At 43.3% G+C, this 24,127-nt stretch overlaps 1 protein-coding gene across 1 annotated transcript in view; it reads right to left on the reverse strand.

The window, feature by feature from the left end:
• Nucleotides 1–24,127, reverse strand: part of LOC140464443 (eukaryotic translation initiation factor 3 subunit B) — a 76,492-nt gene that overhangs the window by 31,261 nt on the left and 21,104 nt on the right. Inside the window, exons 4-11 of the mRNA XM_072559498.1 lie at nucleotides 23,885–23,942; nucleotides 18,549–18,677; nucleotides 14,906–15,063; nucleotides 8,125–8,256; nucleotides 6,017–6,083; nucleotides 5,096–5,142; nucleotides 3,949–4,159; nucleotides 1,986–2,058 (exon numbers count right to left, since the gene is read on the reverse strand). Of these exons, the coding sequence (XP_072415599.1) occupies nucleotides 1,986–2,058; nucleotides 3,949–4,159; nucleotides 5,096–5,142; nucleotides 6,017–6,083; nucleotides 8,125–8,256; nucleotides 14,906–15,063; nucleotides 18,549–18,677; nucleotides 23,885–23,942 (875 nt within the window). The remainder of the gene's footprint in view (nucleotides 1–1,985; nucleotides 2,059–3,948; nucleotides 4,160–5,095; nucleotides 5,143–6,016; nucleotides 6,084–8,124; nucleotides 8,257–14,905; nucleotides 15,064–18,548; nucleotides 18,678–23,884; nucleotides 23,943–24,127) is intronic.

Here is a 24,127-nt window from a genome sequence, read left to right on the forward strand (position 1 = left end):
TTGTCACTTGGAAAAGTCTGTACTAATAAACAAGAGCCAGGGCAGAATTGTTAAGGGCAAATCGTCTCACTTATATGACAATTCTTTAAGTAACAGAGGGTGCTGACGAGGGTGGCTCTGTTGAAATACATTATAGCCTTTCAAGAGGCATTTGATACAGTTCCAGATATGCCCTTGTGTAAAATGAAGAACCATGAAGTGTGAACCGGCTGTATGGACACATCTGGCTATGGAAAACTAAAAGCAAGAGTCATGCTGGGCAAGTCAAAAATGTGCTCATAATGTTGGAAACACTGCTCTTTTGATATATATTAACAATATGGACTTGGATACTTAATGCATAATTTCAGCATTTGCAGACGGCAAAACACTCAAATTCAGTAAGTAGTGAAGATAATAACAACCTCTGGGGAGGTAAGAGACTGGTAAAATGGATCTGCACGTCATAAAATTCAACAGGAAAAACTGATGTATTTTGGTAGGAAGAATGTATAACTTTATATTGAAGTAGTCAAATTTGTTAAGAGTCAACATTGGAACAGGTGACAGGGAAGGATGCAATGTATGTCAATGAGTCTTTGTAGATAGCACAGAAAGTTGAGACAGCTATCAAAATAATTCTTGGCTTTATAAATCAAGGCAGTGTGCAAAAAACAAAGAATACTGTAATAAAACTCAATAAACGCTAGTGAGGCCTTATCTGGGTGCAAAGTCTAGACATCACACATTCAGAAAAATGCAAAGGTTTCAGTGAAGATCATAAAAGATCAACAGGTATGGTGAAGGGATTAGAGAAACCTGTTCTCCATAAAGTATAAATATCACAAGCAGACAAAAGGATTTTAGCAGAGGAGAAAAGAATAAATTGCTTCCAACTGCAGACTTGGCAAAATAAATTGCAACAGGAGAACATTTTTAAAGCATTGAATATACCAGTTGAAAGGATCGCGAAAGCACCTTTAATAGACATCAAAGGAAAACTGGACAAGTACTAGGAAGGGTGAAGATTTGGCAGTCTGACAAGTTAGATTGCATTCTCAGAGCCAGTGCAGGCATCATGAACCACCTCTCCTGTGTTGTGTTTCTATGCAGTACGACTTGGTCAGCATTGACGTGGTAGGGATGCTCTAAGAAATTATAGTAATCCCATTTATTTATACATTACTTCAGCATTTTAAGTGTTCACACAGACGCAAAGGTAGCCTCCTTCACTCCATCAATCAGCATGTTTCATATTTCTACCATTTTCTAGGTGAAAAGTATATTCTCAGATCTCCTTTAAACCACTTACTCCTCGTCTTAAAGTTGTGTCCTCTGGTCTTCAACACATCTGCCACTGGGAAAATATTCTCACAATGTACCCTACCTATGCCTCTCAATTTTATATATCTCATCCAGATTCCCACCTACAGCTTCCAGGGAAAACAAACCCAGTTTATCCAGTCTCTCCTCATAACTTTCCATTCCAGGCAACATACTGGTGAATGCCCTCTGTATCGTCTCCATTCAAATCATGCCTTCCCAATAGTGTGTCGAGCTGAACTGCACACAGTATTCCACCTGTGGCTTAACCAATGCTCTATAAAGATTAACAAGACTTCCTTGCTCCTATATCCTATACCCTGACTAATGAAGGAAAGCATCCCATATGCCTAAGACATGCTCCTTCATTACCTTATACTTTTATAAATAATACAACAGTCCCACCTGTCTTATATTCCCCTCCACCCTGCCAATCACACCTGAAGCTTCAATGTCAGACTTGTTCTTCTTTCAACAATGTGAAACATTTAATAGCCATTTTCAAGTAATGCATTATCAAACCATGAAACACTCAAATTCACCCTGAAAGCTAATTGAGGGAAGAAAATCACCCAATTACCAACTCTATATGATCAGATGAAATTCAACAGAAATGTCAATTATGGCTGTCACGCTCCAGCAAGAACTTCAATAAAGACAGCGATCAATTTGCAATAACCTACCTTTCATTTCCACTACATCCACAGGAACTTGCTTTTCTCTCATTCTGAAAATTTCAAAATTAGTCACAAGACCCTGCAGAAGGAGAGCATAATAAATATGATTTATGCAATTACTTTCAGATCAGAATGTCAACAAGAGCAACTGACTTAATCTCAACGTCAACAGTGCAAAAATTTTAAAATCTAAGATCTTTTGCTCAATTAAAAGGTATTCACAGTTGTGTAAGTAACCAAGTACATAATTTAATTAAACTTAAAATTTACCCTCTGAATAGCAAACCAAAGGAACTGCATAGGAGAAAGTCAGGACTGCAGATGCTGGAGATCAGAGCTGAAAATGTGTTGCTGGAAAAGCGCAGGTCAGGCAGCATCCAAGGAGCAGGAGAATCGACATTTCCGGCATGAGCCCTTCTTCAGGAATGAGGAAAGTGTGCCAAGCAGGCTAAGATAAAAGGTAGGGAGGAGGGACTTGGGGGAGGGGCATTGGAAATGCGATAGCTGGAAGGAGGTTAAGGTGAGGGTGATAGGCCGGAGTGGGGGCTCAGAGAACACCTCTGGGACATCCGGACCAACCAACCCAACCACCCCGTGGCTCAACACTTCAACTCCCCCTCCCACTCCACCAAGGACATGCAGGTCCTTGGACTCCTCTATCGCCAGATCATAGCAATACGATAGCTGGAGGAAGAGCGCCTCACCTTCCGCCTAGGAACCCTCCAACCACAAGGGATGAACTCAGATTTCTCCACTTTCCTCATTTCCCCTCCCCCCACCTTGTCTCAGTCTCAACCCTCGAACTCAGCACCACCTTCCTAACCTGCAATCTTCTTCCTGATCTCCCCGCCCCCACCCCGGCCTATCACCCTCACCTTAACCTCCTTCCACCTTTCGCATTTCCAACGCCCTCCCCCAAGTCCCTCCTCCCTACCTTTTATCTTAGCCTGTTTGACACACTTGCCTCATTCCTGAAGAAGGGCTCATGCTCGAAACGTCGACTCTCCTGCTCCTTGGATGCTGCCTGACCTGCTGTGCTTTTCCAGCAACACATTTTCAGCAATGGAACTGCAATGCAACTTATGGGTGAAAGAGTTTTCGGATGAACAATTTTGGAACTGGATGAGACTAAACTGTTTTAAGAAAACATGGATGCTTAAATTCACATCTGGAATTAGTGCTAGTTGCTGCAAAATGATCAGATGCAAACTTTTCACCAACTGGAAGCATCTACCCTTTGTAAGATTTCAACATACAAATGTAGAAAACAGAATTCCCTCCACCCGCAAGGAGGGGACAATTCAGGAAATCTTTTTGTCCAGGTCCCAGAATGAAACTTGGCTTAATAAGTCATTTTATTTGCCAAGTTAACTAAGAAGATGATTAATCATTGAGAAATATTTTCATTAGTTGCGGACTTTAACAGAGCAGAAGTTTATTATGCAAAAAGAAATATAATAAAGCTATTCAAAGAACAAAGACCAGTCAGTAAAATTAAATTTCAATTCATTCCCAAAATTATGCAATAACGATGCAAGTGAAACTGCACCCTCTCCAAGGTACTAGTTAATTGACTCCTTTCAGGATCTTTTCTCTGGACTGTGGAGAAATGCAATCCTTCCCAATTTGAAGTTTTCACAAATACGCAAGCCTAAACTTTTTAAGTTCTTAAAAACCTGCAGATTTCTAACCAAATTCACTTGATTTGGAAAATGTGCAAACTAAATTCTTCTATTGAGGTAACTTATTTCCTGATCTGCCCGGAAACTTCCTCACGACAGACAAACTAAAACTTCTGAACTAAAACAAAAGAAAATCCACCCTAGATTCATTTTATGTTTAATTATTTTGGTTTGCAAGGTTCCTGCAAAACAGGCAAACTTATGCCAGATGAAACAAGCTATTTGAAATCCAATTCTTTGTTTAGGCTTTTCTTGCAGTTTTATCAGCTGCATCCATACAAATGTACCTGTATACCCTTCAGGGTTCGATCCACTTTTACACACAGGTAATCACCATTTTTCTGCCAGTGCAATTTACAGTCCACTACATTGAAGAGATTGCGCACTCTCATTTCTTGTCGCGTTGGAAACTGCATTAATGTGACTCTGGCTGGAATATCTTTGTCCTCTGGCACCCAGAATGCAATAACGTTATCACCTGGAGACCATGAGAAATCCCTAGTGAGAAAACAGAATCTAATTTAATAGCATATAGAATATAACTTATAGCATGTAGAAACTCTGACTGCAACAAAATCCGGTAGAGGGCGGGGTGGATTTATGAGAACAAGGGGAAAGGAGAAGGAAAAAAGGAAATGGACAGGAATGGGGGGAAAGAGTGTGAGGAAGTGCTGGGAGATGGGGGTAAGGGGAGACAGAGCTTGGTGGGGGGGGAAAACAGAAAGAGGGGGACAGGAGACAAGAGGGGGGACAAGAGACAAGTGGGGAGGGGGAGGGGGGGAAGAGAAGAGAAGGGAGACAAGCAGGGGAGGGAAGGCAGAATGGGGTGGGGGGCAGGAAGAGAAGGGGAGACAGATGGTGAGGAGAGGGAGGGGAGACAGCTGGGGGAGGGGGCGCAGCATGTGGGAAGGGAGGGGGTCTGACAGAGGAGGACAGAGGGGGAGCGTGTGAGGGGAGACAGAGTGGGGCATGGAGGGGAGTCGAAAGATGCGACATGAAGGGGCAGGGCAGGGCAGGGGAGACAAAAAGGTGCTACGGAAGAAGGGGAGATAGACGGGTGGTTTGGGGGGGGGGGGGGGGGAGAGAGAAGAGAAAGAGTGGAGACAGAAAGGGAGCGGAAGGGAAACACAGTGAGGTGGAGCTGGGGAGAAGGGAGGCGAGTAGCGAGACAGCGAGTAGATGCAAGTGGGAGAGAGAAGGATGACCCTGATCTGGTGTAATACACTTGTAATAGATAGCTTGAAGAGACAGTCATACAGGCATAAAAGCAGAATGTTCTGTTTATACACAACAAAATGGTGATGCAGGCATAACACAGGCAAAAAAATTTAAAAACATAAATCAACAGAATACTCAAAGCGGTCACCTTTTAAATAAATCTAGAAGTCAACAAAATCTGGAAATTTACCATCATCATATAGGACATGCACTTACTTAATTCCACTGATCTTCAGACTTTTCTTATCCAACAGCCCCATTGACTGAGAATTTATGAAAAAGTAGCATTAGCTTCATTGAACTCAAAAATAAAAACTTGAAAACTTCAAAACTAAAATTGCATTCACTGCTCGGTCGAGTTTGATTTGTCTATTGTCACATATTTCCCTTCCCCAACATTGACCCTAGCTTGCTTCAGCTTGTGTTCCTTGGTTGCTGTGCAATCAATAATTCCTTTCTCATGAGATCAGACTTCTTGAAGTTAGACAGTGAACACTGATCCACCACGGAATTGCCAATCAGACCAGGATTGATTGTTAAAGGCCAGCTCTGCATGAGTTTACAGAGAGGTCACCATTGCCACTTTGTCATATTGAAATATTAATACAAATTCACTTGTAATTCAATTTTTTTCTAGTTTACTAAAGTTTCCATTCGGTAATACAGCCAAAACCAAGGTTTATAGTTATTTACAACTAATATACAAACCTTCAAAGGAGGTTTAAAAATAAATATTAAGCAGATGTTACTTCCCTTGTGAAAAACAAATACTGCTTACTGAAGTTCGATAATGGAGATATTTACTAAATGTATCACCTGTATAGTTCATTTCCTCACAATACTGTTCAAAACAGGATGTTTTCACATGTCATTGCTGCCTGTATGTTGGCACCTTCTCATTATATTTTTGTAATTCTCGATCTGATTGTGATCTCTCCCACTTCTTATGGGGTCTCCACATTCTTGACAATAACCAACACAAAATTGCTTACATACAAATTCCCCATTACTACTGGCAAACAATTTCAAACAAAGAAAAACAATCTATTCATCTGATGTTTAATTATTTTACTTTGCTTATGGAGCTCTCCTTTAACTTTTCATTTTAAGATTCTCCCAATTAACAGAAATACTCACAGGTGTTTCATAAATGCTAAGTGTGTCTTGTGTCATTCGTGCGAAAAATTTCCCATCATGGCTCCATCTATTGAAGAACCACAATTTAAAATGACATACGTATTCTTTCTATGGTTCATGCTTTCAAAAGCAGAGTCTTCAACATTAAATGTGGTCCAAGTACAAAGCAATACTTCCAGAATGTTGTACACATTTCAAAATTTAGTGCAAAAACAATTCCATTGTCTCTTAACTCATAGTATTTCCAATGTAGAGAGACAATGTAGAATTAGCAAGTAGATTGTTGGTACTGTGATAGTAGTGGACAGAAAGAAAACAGGAGTACAGTGTAATGCAATCACGTTAAAAAGGTGGCCCCACTGTGCAAGAACATTAAGTCAATGTATGTTGAAAAACCTGGAAATGAGAAGAAATGGGAAGGTGCTGGAATGTTTTGTAATTGTGCCTGGAGAAACTACTTCGATTTATTTTTAACTAAATTTATAAAGAAAGGCTATAGGCTGCGAGTGAGAAATAAATCCATGATAAAAAAAATGTTGGGTCAGCAGGTGGTCAGTAAAAATAAGGAGAGAACTGTGGATGAGAAGACAACAGAAAACACACTTTTGAGAAAAACAGTTAAGGAGAAATTCTTCCTAAGTATTTAAAATTAGATTGCGTTTTCTCTCTGGCAGAGAACTTACAAAGGTCACACTTAAAACTGGCGAACAACACAATGTTATTTTATTACTTCAATTACATTTATTACAAGAGATGGCGGGATATTAGCTATGTTAACTAGACAACATTACCTTTAACTTTATCTTCATATAGTTAAACATCACACAATACCATATAATAGTCCAACAGGTTTATTTGAAAGTAAAGCTTTTGAAGCACTGCTCCTTCATCAGGTAGTTAGTGGGGCAGGTACATCAGACACAGAATTTATAAGTCAAAGATCAAAGTGTCATACAACTGATGTGATGTATTAGACAAACCTAAATGACTGTTAAGTCTTTAATTACTTAGAATGGGGATACAGGTTTCGATTGATTAATATGTAAATCCCAGAATGTCTTTCAATGCACAGCCCTGAGATAATTTTAGATTTTATCGGTGGATTAAAAAAAGTGACATCTCAACTCAGACAATGCAATAAAGGTGCAAGGTTATAGGTCATCTGTATCCCAACATGAAGTCAGAACTGGTTTTATTTCCAAAGTAGGAATTTATAAAATGTCATATTGACTGACTGCCTGCGGATTGTGTGCTTTTTCATCTGCAAATGCAAATTCATCCCAGAGACTTACGTGTGCATGATAGGAAGAGAGAGAGAGGAAGAGAGTGAAAGAGAGAGAGAGAGAGGAAGAGAGAGAGCTGGAGTACAGATAGAAGGCACTAATTGGAGTTTCAATTGCACACAGATGACAAAAAGAAACACTTCCAGAAATGGAGTGGTTGAGTCAGGGACTGTTGGTGTTAATTCACTTTGTAGGTAAATTAAAGACAGAATCAAAATTAGTTTTCGTATCATCCTTTAACAATTGGCTTTTCAAATTAGAATAGAGGGACTAAGCTATTGAGGAAAGTCAAACTCCAGAGGGATCATCATCTATGAATATCCAAAAGGTGTAGATAAATATTAGTTAAGATTAGATTAGATTAGATTCCCTACAGTGTGGAAACAGGCCCTTTGGCCCAGCAAGTCCACACCGACCCACCGAAGCACAACCCACCCAGACCCACTCCCCTACAGTTACCCCTTCTACTAACATTCTGGACAATTTAACATGGGCAATTCACCTAACCTGCACATTTTTGGACTGTAGGAGAAAACTGGAGCACCCGGAGGAAACCCATGCAGACACAGGGAGAATGTGCAAACTCCACCCAGTCAGTCGCCTGAGGCGGGACTTGAACCCAGGTCTCTGGTGCTGTGAGGCAGCAGTGCTAACCACTGTGCCACCGTGCTGCCCATGTAACATTGCAAGCACGTGACAGAAAGAGTCTTAACAGAAAGCCATACGGATTTTGAAGTAAACATTGCCAACATGCACAGTTACATTCTTCAATATTCAATGGATCACTTTAAAGCACTATACAACAATTCTTCAGACCACACTCACTTGAATATTGGCCAATGAGCAGAACTCTCACAATGGAACCCTCGCTTCTTCTGGCCTGTTAACACATCCCAAATGATAATGGCTTGAGGATCATCTTTTGTATCCATTAAAGGGCTAAATGACACCATATATCTATAAAGTAATAATATAACAAATTTGATTGCATTCACATACATTTTTCATCATATCTATGACAGTTGTTTTCACAACACACAAGAACATAAGAAACTGGAGCAAAAGTGGGTCATTCCAGCCACTGAACCCTACCCTGCCAATCGAAGATCATGGCTTTCTGTGCCAGACCTCAACACCTTTTTGGTATCAGCTCCTTATAGGCTTCAACTCATTACTTCAAAAATCTACTGACCTTCTCTTAAAACACTTCGTTATACTTTTAAGTACATTAAGCTTACCCAAAATCTTGCACGATTCAATAAAAACATCCTTCTTTGTTCCAAACGCTAATGAATAAAGGCCTATCCTTGTTTAGCTGTTCTTGATAAATGTTAAAACCTTCACTGATTTTCCATTATTTTTATTTTATTTTGGTTTGAAGATGTCAACAGAGATGTTAAAAACCAAAAAGAAACTGTGGCCCATCTGAGAAGCCAGGACTGAAAGTTAATTATAGGTTCATTCTTGATCAAAAGATTCATGAATCTCAGGGGTGAGTTTTTGGGTATGAGAAGGAATCGGGATGGATTACTCTTCGGAGGGTCGGTATGGACTTGTTAGGCCAAATGAGCTGTTTCCATACTGTAGGGAATCTAATCTAATCTGGCCAGATTTATTTTGTGTTCCTTAACTCTGTTTGTTGTCTGTCTTTTGTGTGAATGGGTTGATTACAAATGTTAAAGCATCATAATTCTATGGATACCTATGTTTAATTTTGCTCTGCTGAAGTTACTGTATCATTAACAATTGCTAAGTTTTTGTTTAAGCTACAAACAGGTGTTAAGAATTGATTATTCATAGCCTGGGATTGACCACAGAGACATACAGCATGGAAACAGACCCTTCAGTCAAACCCATCCATGTGACAAGATATCTTCAACTAATCTAGTCCGATTTGTCCATATCACTCTAAACCCTTCCTATTCATATACCCATCCAGATGGGAGCTCATTTCATACACTTAACACCCTCTGCGTTAAAAAGTTGGCCTTCAAAGTTTGGGAGAAGATTTGTAGCTCGGGTGGTTGTTGTTGTGGTTCTGTTCGCCGAGCTGGGAATTTGTCTTGCAAACGTTTCGTCCCCGTCTAGGTGAAAACCTCAGTGCTTGGGAGCCTCCTGTGAAGCACTTCTGTGCTGTTTCCTCCAGCATTTATATGAACACCAACTAGCCATGAAACGACACGACCAGCTATCCTTAGTAGCCACACACACAGATGACAAGCAACATGAATTCGACTGGGACAACACTACCATTATAGGGCAAGCCAAACAGAGAACAGCCAGGGAATTCCTAGAGGCATGGCACTCATCCGCAGACTCTATCAACAAGCACATCGACCTGGCCACTACAGCGGACAGCTGGAACTGACAACTGGAAGCGGCAGAGACAGGCCACTATAAATGCCGGAGGAAACAGCACAGAAGCGCTTCACAGGAGGCTCCCAAGCACTGAGGATGTCACCTCGACAGGGGACGAAACGTTTGCAAGACAAGTTCCCAGCTCGGCGAACACAACCACAATAAAAAGTTGGTCCTTCGGTCTCTTTTAAATCTTTCCCCTCTCACCCTAAACTGATGCCCTCTGGTTCTGGGCTCCACCTCACCTCAAGAAAAAGACCTCACCTATTTATCCTATCCATGCCCCTCGTGATTTTATATACATCTATAAAGTCATCCCTCAGCAATCCTCGGAAAATAGCCCCAGCCTATTCAGCCTCTCCCTATAGTTCAAATCCTCCAACCCTGGCAATATCCTTGTAAATCCTTTCTAAACCCTTTCAGGTTTCACAACACCCTTCCGATAGGAAGGAGACCAGGACTATACGCAATATTCCAAGTGGCCTAACCAATGTCCTGTATAACCGCAACATGAGCTCCCAACTCCTATACTCAATACTCCAATCAGTATAAAGGAAAGCATGAAAATGTGTTGCAGGAAAAGCACAGAATCCAAGGAGCAGGAGAATCAATGTTTCGGGCATGAGCCCTTCTTCAGGAATGAGGAAAGTGTGCCAAGCAGGCTAAGATAAAAGGTAGGGAGGAGGGACTTCGGGGAGGGGCGTTGGAAATGCGATAGGTGGAAGGAGGTTAAGGTGAGGGTGATAGGCCGGAGTGGGGTTGGGGGCAGAGAGGTCAGGAAGATGATTGCAGGTTAGGAAGGTGGTGCTGAGTTTGAGGGTTGGGACTGAGACAAGGTGGTGGGGGGAGGGGGGGTGGAGAAGAGGGGAAATGAGGAAACTGGAGAAATCCGAGTTCATCCCTTGTGGTTGGAGGGTTCCTAGGCGGCATATGAGGTGGTCTTCCTCCAGCCATCATGTTGCCACGGTCTGGCGATGGAGTAATCCAAGGACCTGCATGTCCTTGGTGGAGTGGAAGGGGGAGTTGAAGTGTTGAGCCACGGGGTGGTTGGGTTGGTTGGCCCGGAGTGTCCCAGAGGTGTTCTCTGAAACGTTCCGCAAGTAGGCGGCCTGTCTCCCCAATATAGAGGAGGCCACATCGGGTGCAGCAGATGCAGTAAATGATGTGTGTGCAGGTGAATTTGTGGCAGATATGGAAGGATCCCTTGGGGTTTTGGAGGGAAGTAAAGGGGGAGGTGTGGGCGCAAGTTTTGCATTTCAGGCGGTTGCAGGGGAAGGTACCGGGAGTGGAGGTTGGGTTGGTGGGGGGTGTGGACCTGTCGAGGGAGTCAGGGGGGGGGGGGGGGGGGGGGGGGGGGAGTGGTCTTTTTGGAACGCTGATAGGGGAGGGGAGGGAAATATATCCCTGGTGGTGGGGTCCATTTGGAGGTGGCAGAAATGATGACGGATGATACGATGTATATGGAGGAAAAGGTGGGTGTGGTATCAGTGTAGCTGCCCCAGCTATGCCTGCCTCTTTGTAATCCGCAGCTACACTGGCACCACCCCCCACCTTTTCCTCCACTACATCGATGACTGTATCGGCACTGCCTTGTGCTCCCACGAGGAGGTTTAACAGTTCATCCACTTTACTAACACCTTCCACCCCGACCTCAAATTTACCTGGTCAGACTCAGACTCCTCCCTTCCCTTCCTAGGCCCCTTTCTATCTCGGGCGACCGAATCAACACGGACATTTAATATAAACCAACCAACTCCCACAGCTACCCTGCTCCCACCCTGCCCCCTGTAAAAACACAATCCCATATTCCCGATTCCTTTGTCTCCACCATATCTGCCCCCAGGAGGACCAGTTCCAATACTGAACACCCCAGATGGCCGCCTTCTTCAAAGACCGCAATATCCCCCCAGATGTGGTCGACGATGCTCTCCACTGCATCTCCTCCACTTCCCGCTCCTCTGACCTTGAGCCCCGCCTCTCCAATCGTTACCAGGACAGAACCCCACTGGTCCTCACCTACCACCCCACCAACCTCCATATACATTGTATCATCCGTCGTCATTTCCGCTACCTCCAAACGGACCCCACCACCAGAGATATATTTCCCTCTCCTCCCCTCCCCTATCAGCGTTCCAAAAAGACCACTCCCTCCCTGACTCCCTCGTCAGGTCCACACCCCCCACCAACCCAACCTCCACTCCCAGCACCTTCCCCTACAACTGCAAGAAATGCAAGACTTGCGCCCACACCTCCCCCCTTACTTCCCTCCAAGGCCCCAAGGGATCCTTTCATATCCGCCACAAATTCACCTCCACACACATCACTTACTGCATTTGCTGTACCTGATGTGGCCTCCTCTATATTGGGGAGACAGGCCGCCTACTTGCGGAACGTTTCAGAGAACACCTCTGGGATACCCGGACCAACCAACCCAACCACCCCGTGGCTCAACACTTCAACTCCCCCTCCCACTCCACCAAGGAATGCAGGTCCTTGGACTCCTCCATCGTCAGACCATGGCAACATATGGCTGGAGGAAGAGCGCCTCACCTTCCGCCTAGGAACCCTCCAACCACAAGGGATGAACTCAGATTTCTCCAGTTTCCTCATTTCCCCTCCCCTCAGCTTGTCTCAGTCCCAACCCTCTAACTCAGCACCACCTTCCTAACCTGCAATCTTCTTCCTGACCTCTCTGCCCCCACCTCCACTCCGGCCTATCACCCTCACCTTAACCTCCTTCCACCTATCGCATTTCCAACACTCCTCCCCCAAGTCCCTTCTCCCTACCTTTTATCTTTGCCTGCTTAGCACGCTTTCCTCATTCCTGAAGAAGGGCTCATGCCCGAAACGTCGATTCCCCTGCTCCCTGACCTGCTGCGCTTTTCCAGCAACACATTTTCAGCTCTGATCTCCAGCATCTGCAGTCCTCACTTTCTCCATAAAGGAAGGCATAACAAACTCCTCCTTCACTATCCTATCTACCTGCAACTCCACTTTCAAGGAGCTATGATCCTGCACTCCAAGGTCTTTGTTCAGCAACACTCCCCAGGACCTTGCCACAGAGTATAAGTCCTGCTAAGATTTGTCTTTCCAAAATGCAGCACCTAAATTAAACTCCATCTGCTAACTGCCCATCTAATCAAGATTTCACTGTACTCAGAGGTAACCTTCTTTGCTGTCCACTACACCTCCAATTTTGGGTCATTCAATAAGTTTGGTTAGGAACCACTGCAGTCCATTTTGAACACCGGGCAGTGGTTAGCACTGCTGCCTCACAACACCAGGGTCCCAGGTTCAGTTCCAGCCTGGGTAACTGACTGTATGGAATTTGCATATTCTTCCCGTGTCTGCATTGGTTTCCTCCAGGTGCACTAGTTAGAGGGACATGAGTCTGGGTGGGTTACTCTACAGAGGGTCAGTGTGGACTGGTTGGGCCAAAGGGCCTGTTTCCACACTGTAGAGAATCTAATCTAACCTTTGAAGGTTTTAATTGTATTGTGCTGCAAATAGTGTTAGAAAGGCTGATTTGGTTCAGCTATTAGTCTCCATTATCATAACACAAGCAAACTCTTTCCACTCCAGAAATCAGCCTATTGATTTGATTCCAATGCAAATATTGCACATGTTAAGCAAAACTAACGCAGTACCCCAAGTGCAGCCTCAGCAAAACCCTGTACTGTAGTAACAAGACTTCCCACTATTAATCTCCAGTCCCCCAGCAATAAAGACCAACATTCAATTTGTCTGAATTACTTGTGGTATTTGCATGCTAATTATGTTTCCTGGATCAGAGTACTAATTTTAGGAGAGTCTCTTGATTTAAATTACAGTCTGCCTGTTGATTCTTTCTACCAAAGTGCAAGAGCTGCATTTAACTCCATCTGCTGCTAGTTTTTGTCTAACTTAATTTTTGATGATTGGCAGGGTGAGTAGTCAAGGTCTTTTTCCCAGGATGGGGGAGTCCAAAACACGAGGGTATAGGTTAAAGGTGAGAGGGGGAAGATTCAAAAGGGACCTGAGGAGCCTACACTTTCATGTAATTAGTGGTGAATGTATGGAACTAGGTGCCAGACGTGCTGGTGGAGGTGAGTATAATTACAACATATAACAGCCATCTGGCTAGGTACATGAATAGTGCAAGTTATAGTTGCTCCTCCCAGCTAAATATCTTTTCCAGCATGTAATATATGGGGCTAGCATGTTTGCCATTGCAGGCACTGTAGAAGTTAGTATCAGATGAAGCTGGTTTCAGGGTCATGCTGGATTGAGGCTACCCAAACCCAGATCATGCAGAATCAATGGATGATAAATTTCATCCCCATTTGAGGTGGATTTCAAATGCATTTCCAAATGATAACAAATCAGTTAAGGATATCTGATTGGCACGGACAAGTTGGACGGAACCGTGCTGTATTAACTCTATGACTCAGTGAGCAACAGGCAGATCATCCTTCTTATTGAATCCTTCTTTTTGACTGGAATATATTTTGCTGAGCAATACGAAACATCTGCTAAAATGTCTGCCAATGCTCATCTTATAGACTTATCCAATCATTATAGACAACCTTCTTCAAATCTCCATAATTGACCATACCGGTTTGAGACCTCAGTTCCTCTCCCTCAAACAGAATTTGAAATTCTGATGTATAAATGGGAAATGTATGTGAAATCCAGCTCAAATGGGGATGAAATTTGCCATCCATTGATTCTGCATGATCTGGGTTTGGGTAGTCTCAATCCAGCATGAGAATGAAACCAGCCTCAATTGATACTAGCTTCTATAATGCCTGCAATGGCAAACATACTAGCTCCAAATATTAGATGCTGGGAAAAGATATTTAGTTGGGAGGAGCAACTACAATTTGCACTAGACATTACAAAGCCAACTAAAAAAGTGATAAAAGTGTGTGTGCACTTTTGCTTATCATAAAATCACAAAGTATTTTCTCTGTTTTAACATACTGCATATAAAGTGTAGACTTCAGGCATCAGGAAAGTGAAACAGTATTCTGTTTAAGGATTATAGATTGAATAGTCTACTACAAACTACTTGAGTAGATGGTCAAAAATATTTCAACGTTTATGACTGCAAGAAAACTAAAATACTTACACTTTGGTTACAAATGCAGAGTTAAGAATGTGAAAATATATATGGGAAATTATTAAAGAAATTTTGAAGTATTAAAGAAATTAGTCTTGGCATATCTGTACTGGTGTTAGTATATCAGTATTAAAAGAAATTAGATACCTTTCACATGGTGAGAAATCGATTAGCTGGACACCTTGGTGACTGAAACGCTGAATCTGTTTGAATTTCTCCCCACCCCAAAGAGCAATACCACGCTGATGGAATGTTGCTAAGTAAGTGCCTTTGGGCGACCACCGAACATATGTTTCTGTCCAACGCTGTTGACAAAAAGAATAAAACACAGTGAGAATCTAAACAGTTTGAGCAATGTTGGACCTGGCTCAGTAAACAACCAAAGGAATGACACATTTCCCACAGTTAAAGAGCAAGCATAGCAAACATTACTGCCTCAAAAGATCAATATTTGCAAAGACTGAGTCATGTAACATTACCCGATTTCTTCACGGAGTTTTCATAGAATCCCTACAGTGTGGAAGCAGGCTATTTGGCCCATCAAGACCAGTGACCTTCCAAAGAGCATCCACATGGATGTACCCCATGCCTGTAACCCTGCAATTTGTGTTGCCAATCCACATAGCTTAGGCATCCCTGGACACACTAGGGCAATTTAGCACGGCCAATCCACATAATCCACACATCTTTGGGTAATCTGGTTTCCTCCCACAGTCCAGAGTAAACTTACACAGACATTGCTTATTGTTGAACTATAAAGTTCTTTTTCTTCAGATTAGATTCCCTACAATGTGGAAGCAAGCCCTTCGGCCCAACCAGTCCACACCGACCCTCCAAAGGGAAACCCACCCAGACTCATGTCCCTCTGACTAATGCACCTAACACTATTGGCCATGCTATAATTGCCCATTCACCTGGCCTGTACATCTTGGTTGATTTCCCTACATTTACCCCTGACTACTGCACCTAACACTGTGGGTACTTTAGTTCGGCCAATTTACCTGACCTGTACATCTTTGGACTATGGGAGTAAACCAGCGCATCCGGAAGAAATCCACGCAGACACAGGGAGAACACGCAAACTCCACATGGACAGTCACCTGAGGCTGGAATTGAACTTGGGATTCTGGTGCTGTGAGGCTGCAGTGCTAACCACTGAGCCACTGTGCTGCCCTAAGTTCTGGTTAAGGCCAGCAACAAATCTTTTAACATCATGGATCAAAGAACAGTGGATACATGAGTTAAACACTGATTAGTCTTGGAATCATTTAGTCATTAACAATAAGCCATGGAGCATTAGAAATCAATCATACATTTGTTTCTGTCGACAGAGGGTGCAGGTGAGCCCAACAGTTCTCTTTTATTCTATTTTGATATTAGCTGCCCCAAAATACCAACCATATTAGAAATTATTCAAACACAAAAATAAATAAAAAGGAAAATTAGTAAACATTTTGCCAAAATGCAGTTAAACTGTAGTCCGCCAAACTTATATTATACTTTTATTATGCATGTTATTATGTGTAAAGGATCTGTTTATGAACCAGAAAAACCCATTTCTTAGAAACAGTCTATAGAAGACAAGTATGAGGAGAGAAAAATTAGTACTGTAACTCAGGTGGTTAGCACTGCTGCTGCCAGGGACGCGGATTCAATTCCAGTCTCAAGTGACTGGAAATTGGCACATTTTCCTAGTGCCTGCAAAGCTTTCCATAGTCCAAAGATGTACAAGTTAGGTTGCTCGGCTATGCTAAATTGGCCCAAAGTGTCCAGGGACGCCTAGGCTTACGTGGATTAGCCACACAAAATGGAAGGTTACAGGCATGGGCTGGGGTGCATCTGGTTGGGATGCTCTTTGGAGGGTCACTGTGGACTTCTGCACTGTTGAGATTCTTTGATTCTAATAGTGTGTGTTTTGGGAATCATAACTGTCCTTACCATATGCCATTCTCAAAATATTTTAACTCTGAATCCTGAGATATTACTTTCTGAAAAAGTCTACTCTAGTTGCATTTGAACGAACCAATGCCCTTTCCACTGGGGGATCCAGTACAAAGTGTACTCCATTTAAAATTACTTTTCCTAGTATAGCAAAAGGATAGTCATTTTAAAATCGTTGGGGCAAATTTCTCACACTGAAGTCTGCTTTTCATTTTCAGCTATCTTGCTCAGGTTATTTTGATGGGATTCAATTTCACACATTCTAGGATGAGCTAAAAGACAGCAACTGTAACTGGCTTACCCCTTCCCAACCCAAATGGTCAATTCAACTATGATTAAACAACTTAGTGCAAATTCAAAATTAAACCTGGGACTTTTAGTCTTGCCACGTATTGCTTTGAGCAAAAAACTAAGGATGAACTTTTTAAACAACTAATCCATTTTACTAAGACTGCACAAATGCAGCAGTATCACCGTGCAAAGACACTAGAGTACAAAAATAAGGCAATCAGGTTTTGTTGGGACCACACTTGGGGTAAAGGATAGAGTTGATCTCCATGCCCAAGGAACGATATACTTGCTTTGGAAGTGGTGCAGCAAAGGTTTGTTGAATTGGTTCCTAGGTTGATTTGGTAGTCCTGACTAGAAGCTGAAGAGATTAAACAAAACACTTCAAAAATTTTAAACACTAAAAAAATTTTTAAAATTGAAAACTAAAAAACAAGAACTATAAAAACAGAAGAAAAAGCTAGAAGAGTCTAATGATGACCAGGAATCAATTCTCAAAACATCCATCGGGTTCACTAATGTCCTGTAGGAAAGGAAACTGTCATCCCTACTTGGTCTGGACTATATAGGACTCCAGGTAACAAAGCAAGGTGACGATTGGTAGCAGTTTAACCGGAGGGTCACCATTCCTCACTCCGGGAAGGGGAGAGGTGGAGAAGAAGAATCCTTCATGATAAGCTCAGCCAGAGCAGGAATCCAACCCATACTATTGGCCAGTCAACTGAGTCAAACTCATTGCTCACCAATCATCCAACCAACTGAGCTAAACAGGCCTGCACCAAAACAGCATCTAACAGGCCAATGGTCCTGAAATCTTGGCATAGATGGGATTCAAATCCAGGCTTCCAGAGACATTGAAGCCTAAATCCAGTGCCTTCGACCACTTGCCACACTATTGACCAGGGTACTAGAGAGTGGGGGCATAGTCTCAGGAGGAGGGTAGGGCAATAATTTAGGATTAACCAAGGATTATGAAACTTTGGAATTGTCTTTGGGGCGGGGGCGGGGGGGGTAGTAGATAACCCACCACAGAACATATTTAAGACTAAGATAAATAAATTTGGGTCTCTCAAAGGAATCCATCAATGAGAAAGGGGGCGGCATGGTGATTCATTGATTAGTACTGCTGCCTCACAGGATCAGGATCCCAGGTTTGATTCCCACTTTGAGCAACTGTCTTGTCGAGTTTGCACATTCCCCCCGTGTCTGCTCTGGTTTCCTCCCATAGTCCAAAGATTTACAGGTAAGGTAAATTGGCCATACTAAAGTGCCCACAGTGTTAGGTGCATTAATCACAGATAAATGTAGGGAAATCATATAGGTGGGTTACTCTCCGAAAGGTCAGTGTGGTCTTATTGGACTGTAGGGAATCGAAAAAAAATGGAGTTCAAGCCCAAGATGAGTCTTGAGCATTCTGAATGGTAGAGTAGTTTTGATGGGCTGAAAGTTCCACTCTTGATCCCCTCAGTTAGTTTTTAGTATGTGTTTGAGCTTTTATTGCTCTGAAGACTTTTCTCAGTTAAGAGATTTGCATGAAGTGTTAAATATAGAGAGCACTTACTGCCCGTTCTTCAATGACAACTGGTTCTTTTATGTCATTCCACAAAATAGCTGTTCTATCTCCAGATTCATAGATAATGCTGCACTGATCGCGACAGTCTGGGTCCTCCAACCAGTATCGGAGATTCCCCTATATCAGATATAAAAGTTTTATGACTTTGGCAATAACTTATCATTGAGACAAGAAGTTAGTTTTGAATTTGTGTTTAAAAAGTAAATATTTCCTTTACTGCAGGCCCAACGGCTTATAGCAGGCACTTTGAGACCTGTCAAAAAAAAAAAATGCCTTCATATATAGCGGTCAGTGTTAACAAACATGTTTTAAACAGAAGGAGATATCATTTTTCATCTGATGAGTGTACTGAATAAGAGGCCATGATTTGATCCATGCAGGTGGAAAAGAGGAAGAGGCAGTTTCACTTGTACGATTGCAGATCTGAGCAGGGTTGAAATATCAACTGGCACTTCAAGTGCCATTAGCCTGAAATAATTGATGTTTTTAATATGGTTTATTAACTGACATCTAGTGTATTTACTCAAATTCAGATGCTGTCTAGATAAACAGATAAAGTGATTACCATCCATCTATTAACATGGACTTGGATCTGTTTAGTTCGATTTGGATTCAGATATCAAATTACAGATACATAACATGTCTAACAGTAAAGGGCCATCAAGTTGAATGCTGCGAGATAGAAATGCATATTCACACAAAAATAATGCAGGGAACAGAGTCATAGAGATGTACAGCATGGAAACAGACCCTTCGGTCCAACCTGTCCATGCTGACTAGATATCCCAACCAAATCTAGTCCCACCTGCCAGCACCTGGCCCATATCCCTCCAAACCCTTTCTATTCAGATACCCATCTAAATGCCTCTTAAATGTTGCAATTGTACCAGCCTCCATCACATCCTCTGGCACCTAATTTCATACACGTACCACCGTTTGCGTGAAAAAGTTGCCCCTTAGGTCTCTTTTATATCTTTCCCCTCTCACCCTAAATCTATGCCCTCTAGTTCTGGACTCCCCGACTCCAGAGAAAAGACTGCCTATTTATCCTATCCATGCTTCTCAAATTTTGTAAACCTCCATAAGTTCACCCCTCAACCTCAGACACTCCAGGGAAAACAGCCCCAGCCTGTTCAGCCTCTCCCTATATCCTCCAACCCTGGCAACATCCTTGTAAATATTTTCTGAACCCTTTCAAGTTTCACAACATCTTTCCGATAGGAAGGAGACCAGAAATGCATGCAATATTCCACCAGTGGCCTAACCAATGTCCTGTACAGCTGCAACATGACCTCCCAACTCCTGTACTCAATACTCTGACCAATAAAGGAAAGCAGACCAAACGACTTCTTCACTATCCTATCTACCTGCGACTCCACTTTCAAGGACCTATGAACCTGCACTCCAAGGTCTCTTTGTTCAGCAACACTCCCTAGATCCTTACCAATAAGGTATATAAGTCCTGCTAAGATTTGCTTTCCCAAAATGCAGCACCTCACATTTATCTGAATTAAACTCCATCTGCCACTTCTCAGCCCATTGGCCCATCTGGTCCAGTCCTGTTGTAATCTGAGATAACTGTCTTCGCTGTCCACTACACCTCCAATTTTGGTGTCATCTGCAAACCTACTAACTGTACCTCTTATGCTCGCATCCAAATCATTTATGTAAATGACAAGATGTAGAGGGCCCAGCACCGACCCTTGTGGCACTCCACTGGTCACAGGCCTCCAGCCTGAAAAACAACCCTCCACCGCCACCTGCTGTCTTCCTACCTTTGATGAAAGTTGAAAAATGTGGTGCTGGAAAAACACAGTAGGCCAGGCAGCATCCAAGGAGAAGGAGAATCGATGTTCCGGACATAAGGCCATCTTCAGGAATGAGGCTGGTGTGCCAAGCGGGCTGAGATAAAAGGGTAGGGGGGAGGGACGCTGAGAACACGATAGGTGGAAGGAGGGGAGGAGGAGGGTGAGGGTGACAGGCCAGAGAGGAGGTGGGGGCGGAGAGGTTGGGAAGATGATTGCAGGTCCAAGAGGGCGGTGCTGAATCAGGGGGTTGGGACTGAGATAAGGTGGGGGGAGGGGAAATGAGGAAGCTAGAGAAATCTACATTCATCCTGTGTGGTTGGAGGGTTCCTTGACAGAAGATGAGGCGCTCTTCCTCCAGGCATCAGGGTCAGGGCCTGGCGAGGGAGGCGGCCAAGGACCTGCATGGCCTTGGCGGAGTGGGAGGGGGAGTTAAAGTGTTCAGCCACGGGGCGGTAGGGTTTGTTGGTGCGGGTGTCCCAGAAACGTTCCGCAAGTAGGCGACCTGTCTCCCCAGAGTAGAAGAGACCACATCGGGTACAACGGATACATTAAATGGTGTGTGTGGAGGTGCAGGTGAATGGGCCGGGAGAGGAGATTGGGTTAGTGGGGGGTGTGGACCTGACAAGGGAGTCGCGGAGGGAGTGGTCTCTCTGGAACACTGATAGGGGTGGGGAGGGAAATATATCCCTTGTGGTGGGGTCTGTTTGGAGGTGGCAGAAATGACGGAGGATGGTACGATGTGTCCGGAGGTTGGTGGGATGGAAGGTGAGGACCAGTGGGGTTCTGTCCTGGTGGCGATTGGAGGGACGGGGTTCAAGGACAGAGGTGCGGGAAGTGGAGGAGATGCGGTGGAGAGCATCGTTGACCACGTCGGAGGGGAAATTGCGGTCTTTGAAGGAGGCGGCCATTTGGGTTGTTCGGTAGTACCAACCAACCCAACCGCCCCATGGCTGAACATTTTAACTCCCCCTCCGCCAAGGACATACAGGTCCTTGGCCACCTCCATCGCCAGACCCTGACCACACGACGTCTGGAGGAAGAGCGCCTCATCATCCGCCTAGGAACCCTCCAACCACACGGGATGAATGTAGATTTCTCCAGCTTCCTCATTTCCCCTCCCCCCACCTTATCTCAGTCCCAACCCCCGGATTCAGCACCACCCTCTTGACCTGCAATCTTCTTCCCGACCTCTCTGCCCTCACCGGCCTATCACCCTCACCTCCTTCCACCTATCGTATTCCCAGCGCCCCTCCCCTTACCCTATATCTCAGCCTGCTTGGCACAGTCTCATTCCTGAAGAAGGGCTTATGCCTGAAACGTTGATTTCGCTTGCTCCTCGGAGGCTGCCTGGCCTGCTGTGTTTTTCCAGCACCGCATTTTTCAACTCTGGTCTCCAGCATCTGCAGTCCTCACTTTTTCCTACCTTTGAGCCAGTTCTGTATCCAAATGGCTAGTTCTCCCTGTATTCCAGGAGATCTAACCCTGCTAATCAGTCTCCCATGGGGAACCTTGTCGAACACCTTACTGAAGTCCATATAGATCACACCTACTGCTCTGCCCTCAATCTTCTTTGTTACTTCCTCAAAAACTCAATCAATTTTGAGAGACATGATTTCCCATGCAACAAAGCCATGTTGACTATCCTGAATCAGTCCTTGCCTTTCCAAATACATGTACATTCTATCCCTCAGGATTCCCTCCAACAACTTGCCCACCACCGAGGTCAGGCTCACTGGTCTATAGTTCCCTGGCTTGTCTTTACCACCCTTCCTAAACAGTGGCACCACATTTGCCAACCTCCAGTCTTCCGGCACCTCACCTGAGACTATCAATGATACAAATATCTCAGCAAGAGGTCCAGCAATCACTTCTCTAGCTTCCCACAGAGTTCTCTGGTACACCTGATCATGTCCTGGGGATTTATCTACCTTTACCCTTTTCAAGACATCCAGCATTTCCTCCTCTATAATATAGAGTTTTCAAGGTGTCACCATCTACTTCTCTACATTCTATATCTTCCATCTCCTTTTCCACAGTAAATACTGATGCAAAATACTCATTTAATATCTCCTCCACTTTCTGTGGCTCCACACAAAGGCCACCTTGCTGATCTTTGACAGGCCCTATTCCCTCCCTAGTTACCCTTTTGTCCTTAATATATTTGTAAAATCCCTTTGGATTCTCCTTAATTCTATTTGCCAAAGCTATCTCATGTCCCCATTTTGCCCTCCCGATTTCCCTCTTAAGTATACTCCTACTTTCTTTGTACTCTAAGGATTCACTCGATCTATCCTGTCAATTCCTGACATATGCTTCCTTCTTTTTCTTAACAAAACCCTCAATTTCTTTAGTCATCCAGCATTCCCTATCACCCTGACAGGAATATACTTTCTCTGGATTCTTGTTGTCTCATTTCTGAAGACTTCCCATTTTCCAACCATCCTTTTACCTGCAAACATCTGCCTCCAATCAACTTTCCAAAGTTCTTACCGAATACCGTCAAAATTGGCCTTTCTCCAATTTAGAACTTCAACTTTTAGATCTGGTCTATCCTTTTCCATCACTAATTTTAAAACGAACACAATTATGGTCACTGGCCCCAGAGTGCTCCCCCACTGACACCTCAGTCACCTGCCCTGCCTTATTTCCCAAGATTAGGTCAAGTTTTGCACCTTCTCTAGTAGGTACATCCATATACTGAAATCAGAAAATTGTCTTGTACGCACTTAAGAAATTCTTCTCCATCTAAACCTTTAACACTATGGCAGTCCCAGTTGATGTTTGGAAAGTTAAAATCCCCTGCCATAACTACCCTATTATTCTTACAGATAGCTGAGGTCTCCTTACAAGTTTGTTTCTCAATTTCCCTCTGACTATTGGGGGTCTATAATACAACCCCAATAAGGTGATCATCCCTTTCTTATTTCTCAGTTCCACCCAAATAACTTCCCTGGATGTATTTCCGGGAATATCCTCCCTCAGCACAGCTGTAATGCTATTCCTTATCAAAAATGTCACCCCCACCCCCCCAGGTTTCTGTAATTGCTATGATATCCCAGTCCCATGTTCCTAACCATGCCCTGAGTTCATCTGCCTTCCCTGTAGGCCCCTTGCATTGAAATAAATGCAGTTTAAATGTATTAGTCCTACCTTGTCCCTGCCTGCCCTGATGGTTTGACTCACTTCTGTTCTCACCTGAACCCGTCTCAGATTGTATGGGCTGTGCTTTCTGATACTAAGGAGTATGTACACCAGTAGTAGCAGATCATATAGTAATATATAGTGACAAGAGTTAATGTTACAATCTTAATGAAACAATGTATCGTAAAAGAGAAATAGATGTTAAACAAAGTAGAACTTTTCATTTTGAAAAATCAATTTAATACTATGCGCACGCACATCCACAGACTGAAATAACGGGTAGCAAACATTCACAGTATTGAGGTTGTCAGCAAACATGGCAACATAGAAACCATTCTTCACACGATATTTACTTTGAATTCTGCCATCACTTACAAAATCTTTGAATGGCTGTTTCGGTGGAATTTCCCAATCGTCACTGATGGTCATGTATCTGACAGAAAAACACGATCAATTCAATCAAGCCGAAAGAAACTGCTTACAATATTAAATTATGCTAGGCAATGCTTTAGCAACTGACAGGACTTTAAAGAAACTGTAAAATAACAATAAAGCAATACAGGAAAATTTACATCATAATATGTTTCTTATTTATTCCTTCCCCTTATCTCAACTGTC

The sequence above is a fragment of the Chiloscyllium punctatum genome, chromosome 40 (assembly GCF_047496795.1).
Source record: "Chiloscyllium punctatum isolate Juve2018m chromosome 40, sChiPun1.3, whole genome shotgun sequence".
Lineage (NCBI taxonomy): Eukaryota > Metazoa > Chordata > Chondrichthyes > Orectolobiformes > Hemiscylliidae > Chiloscyllium > Chiloscyllium punctatum.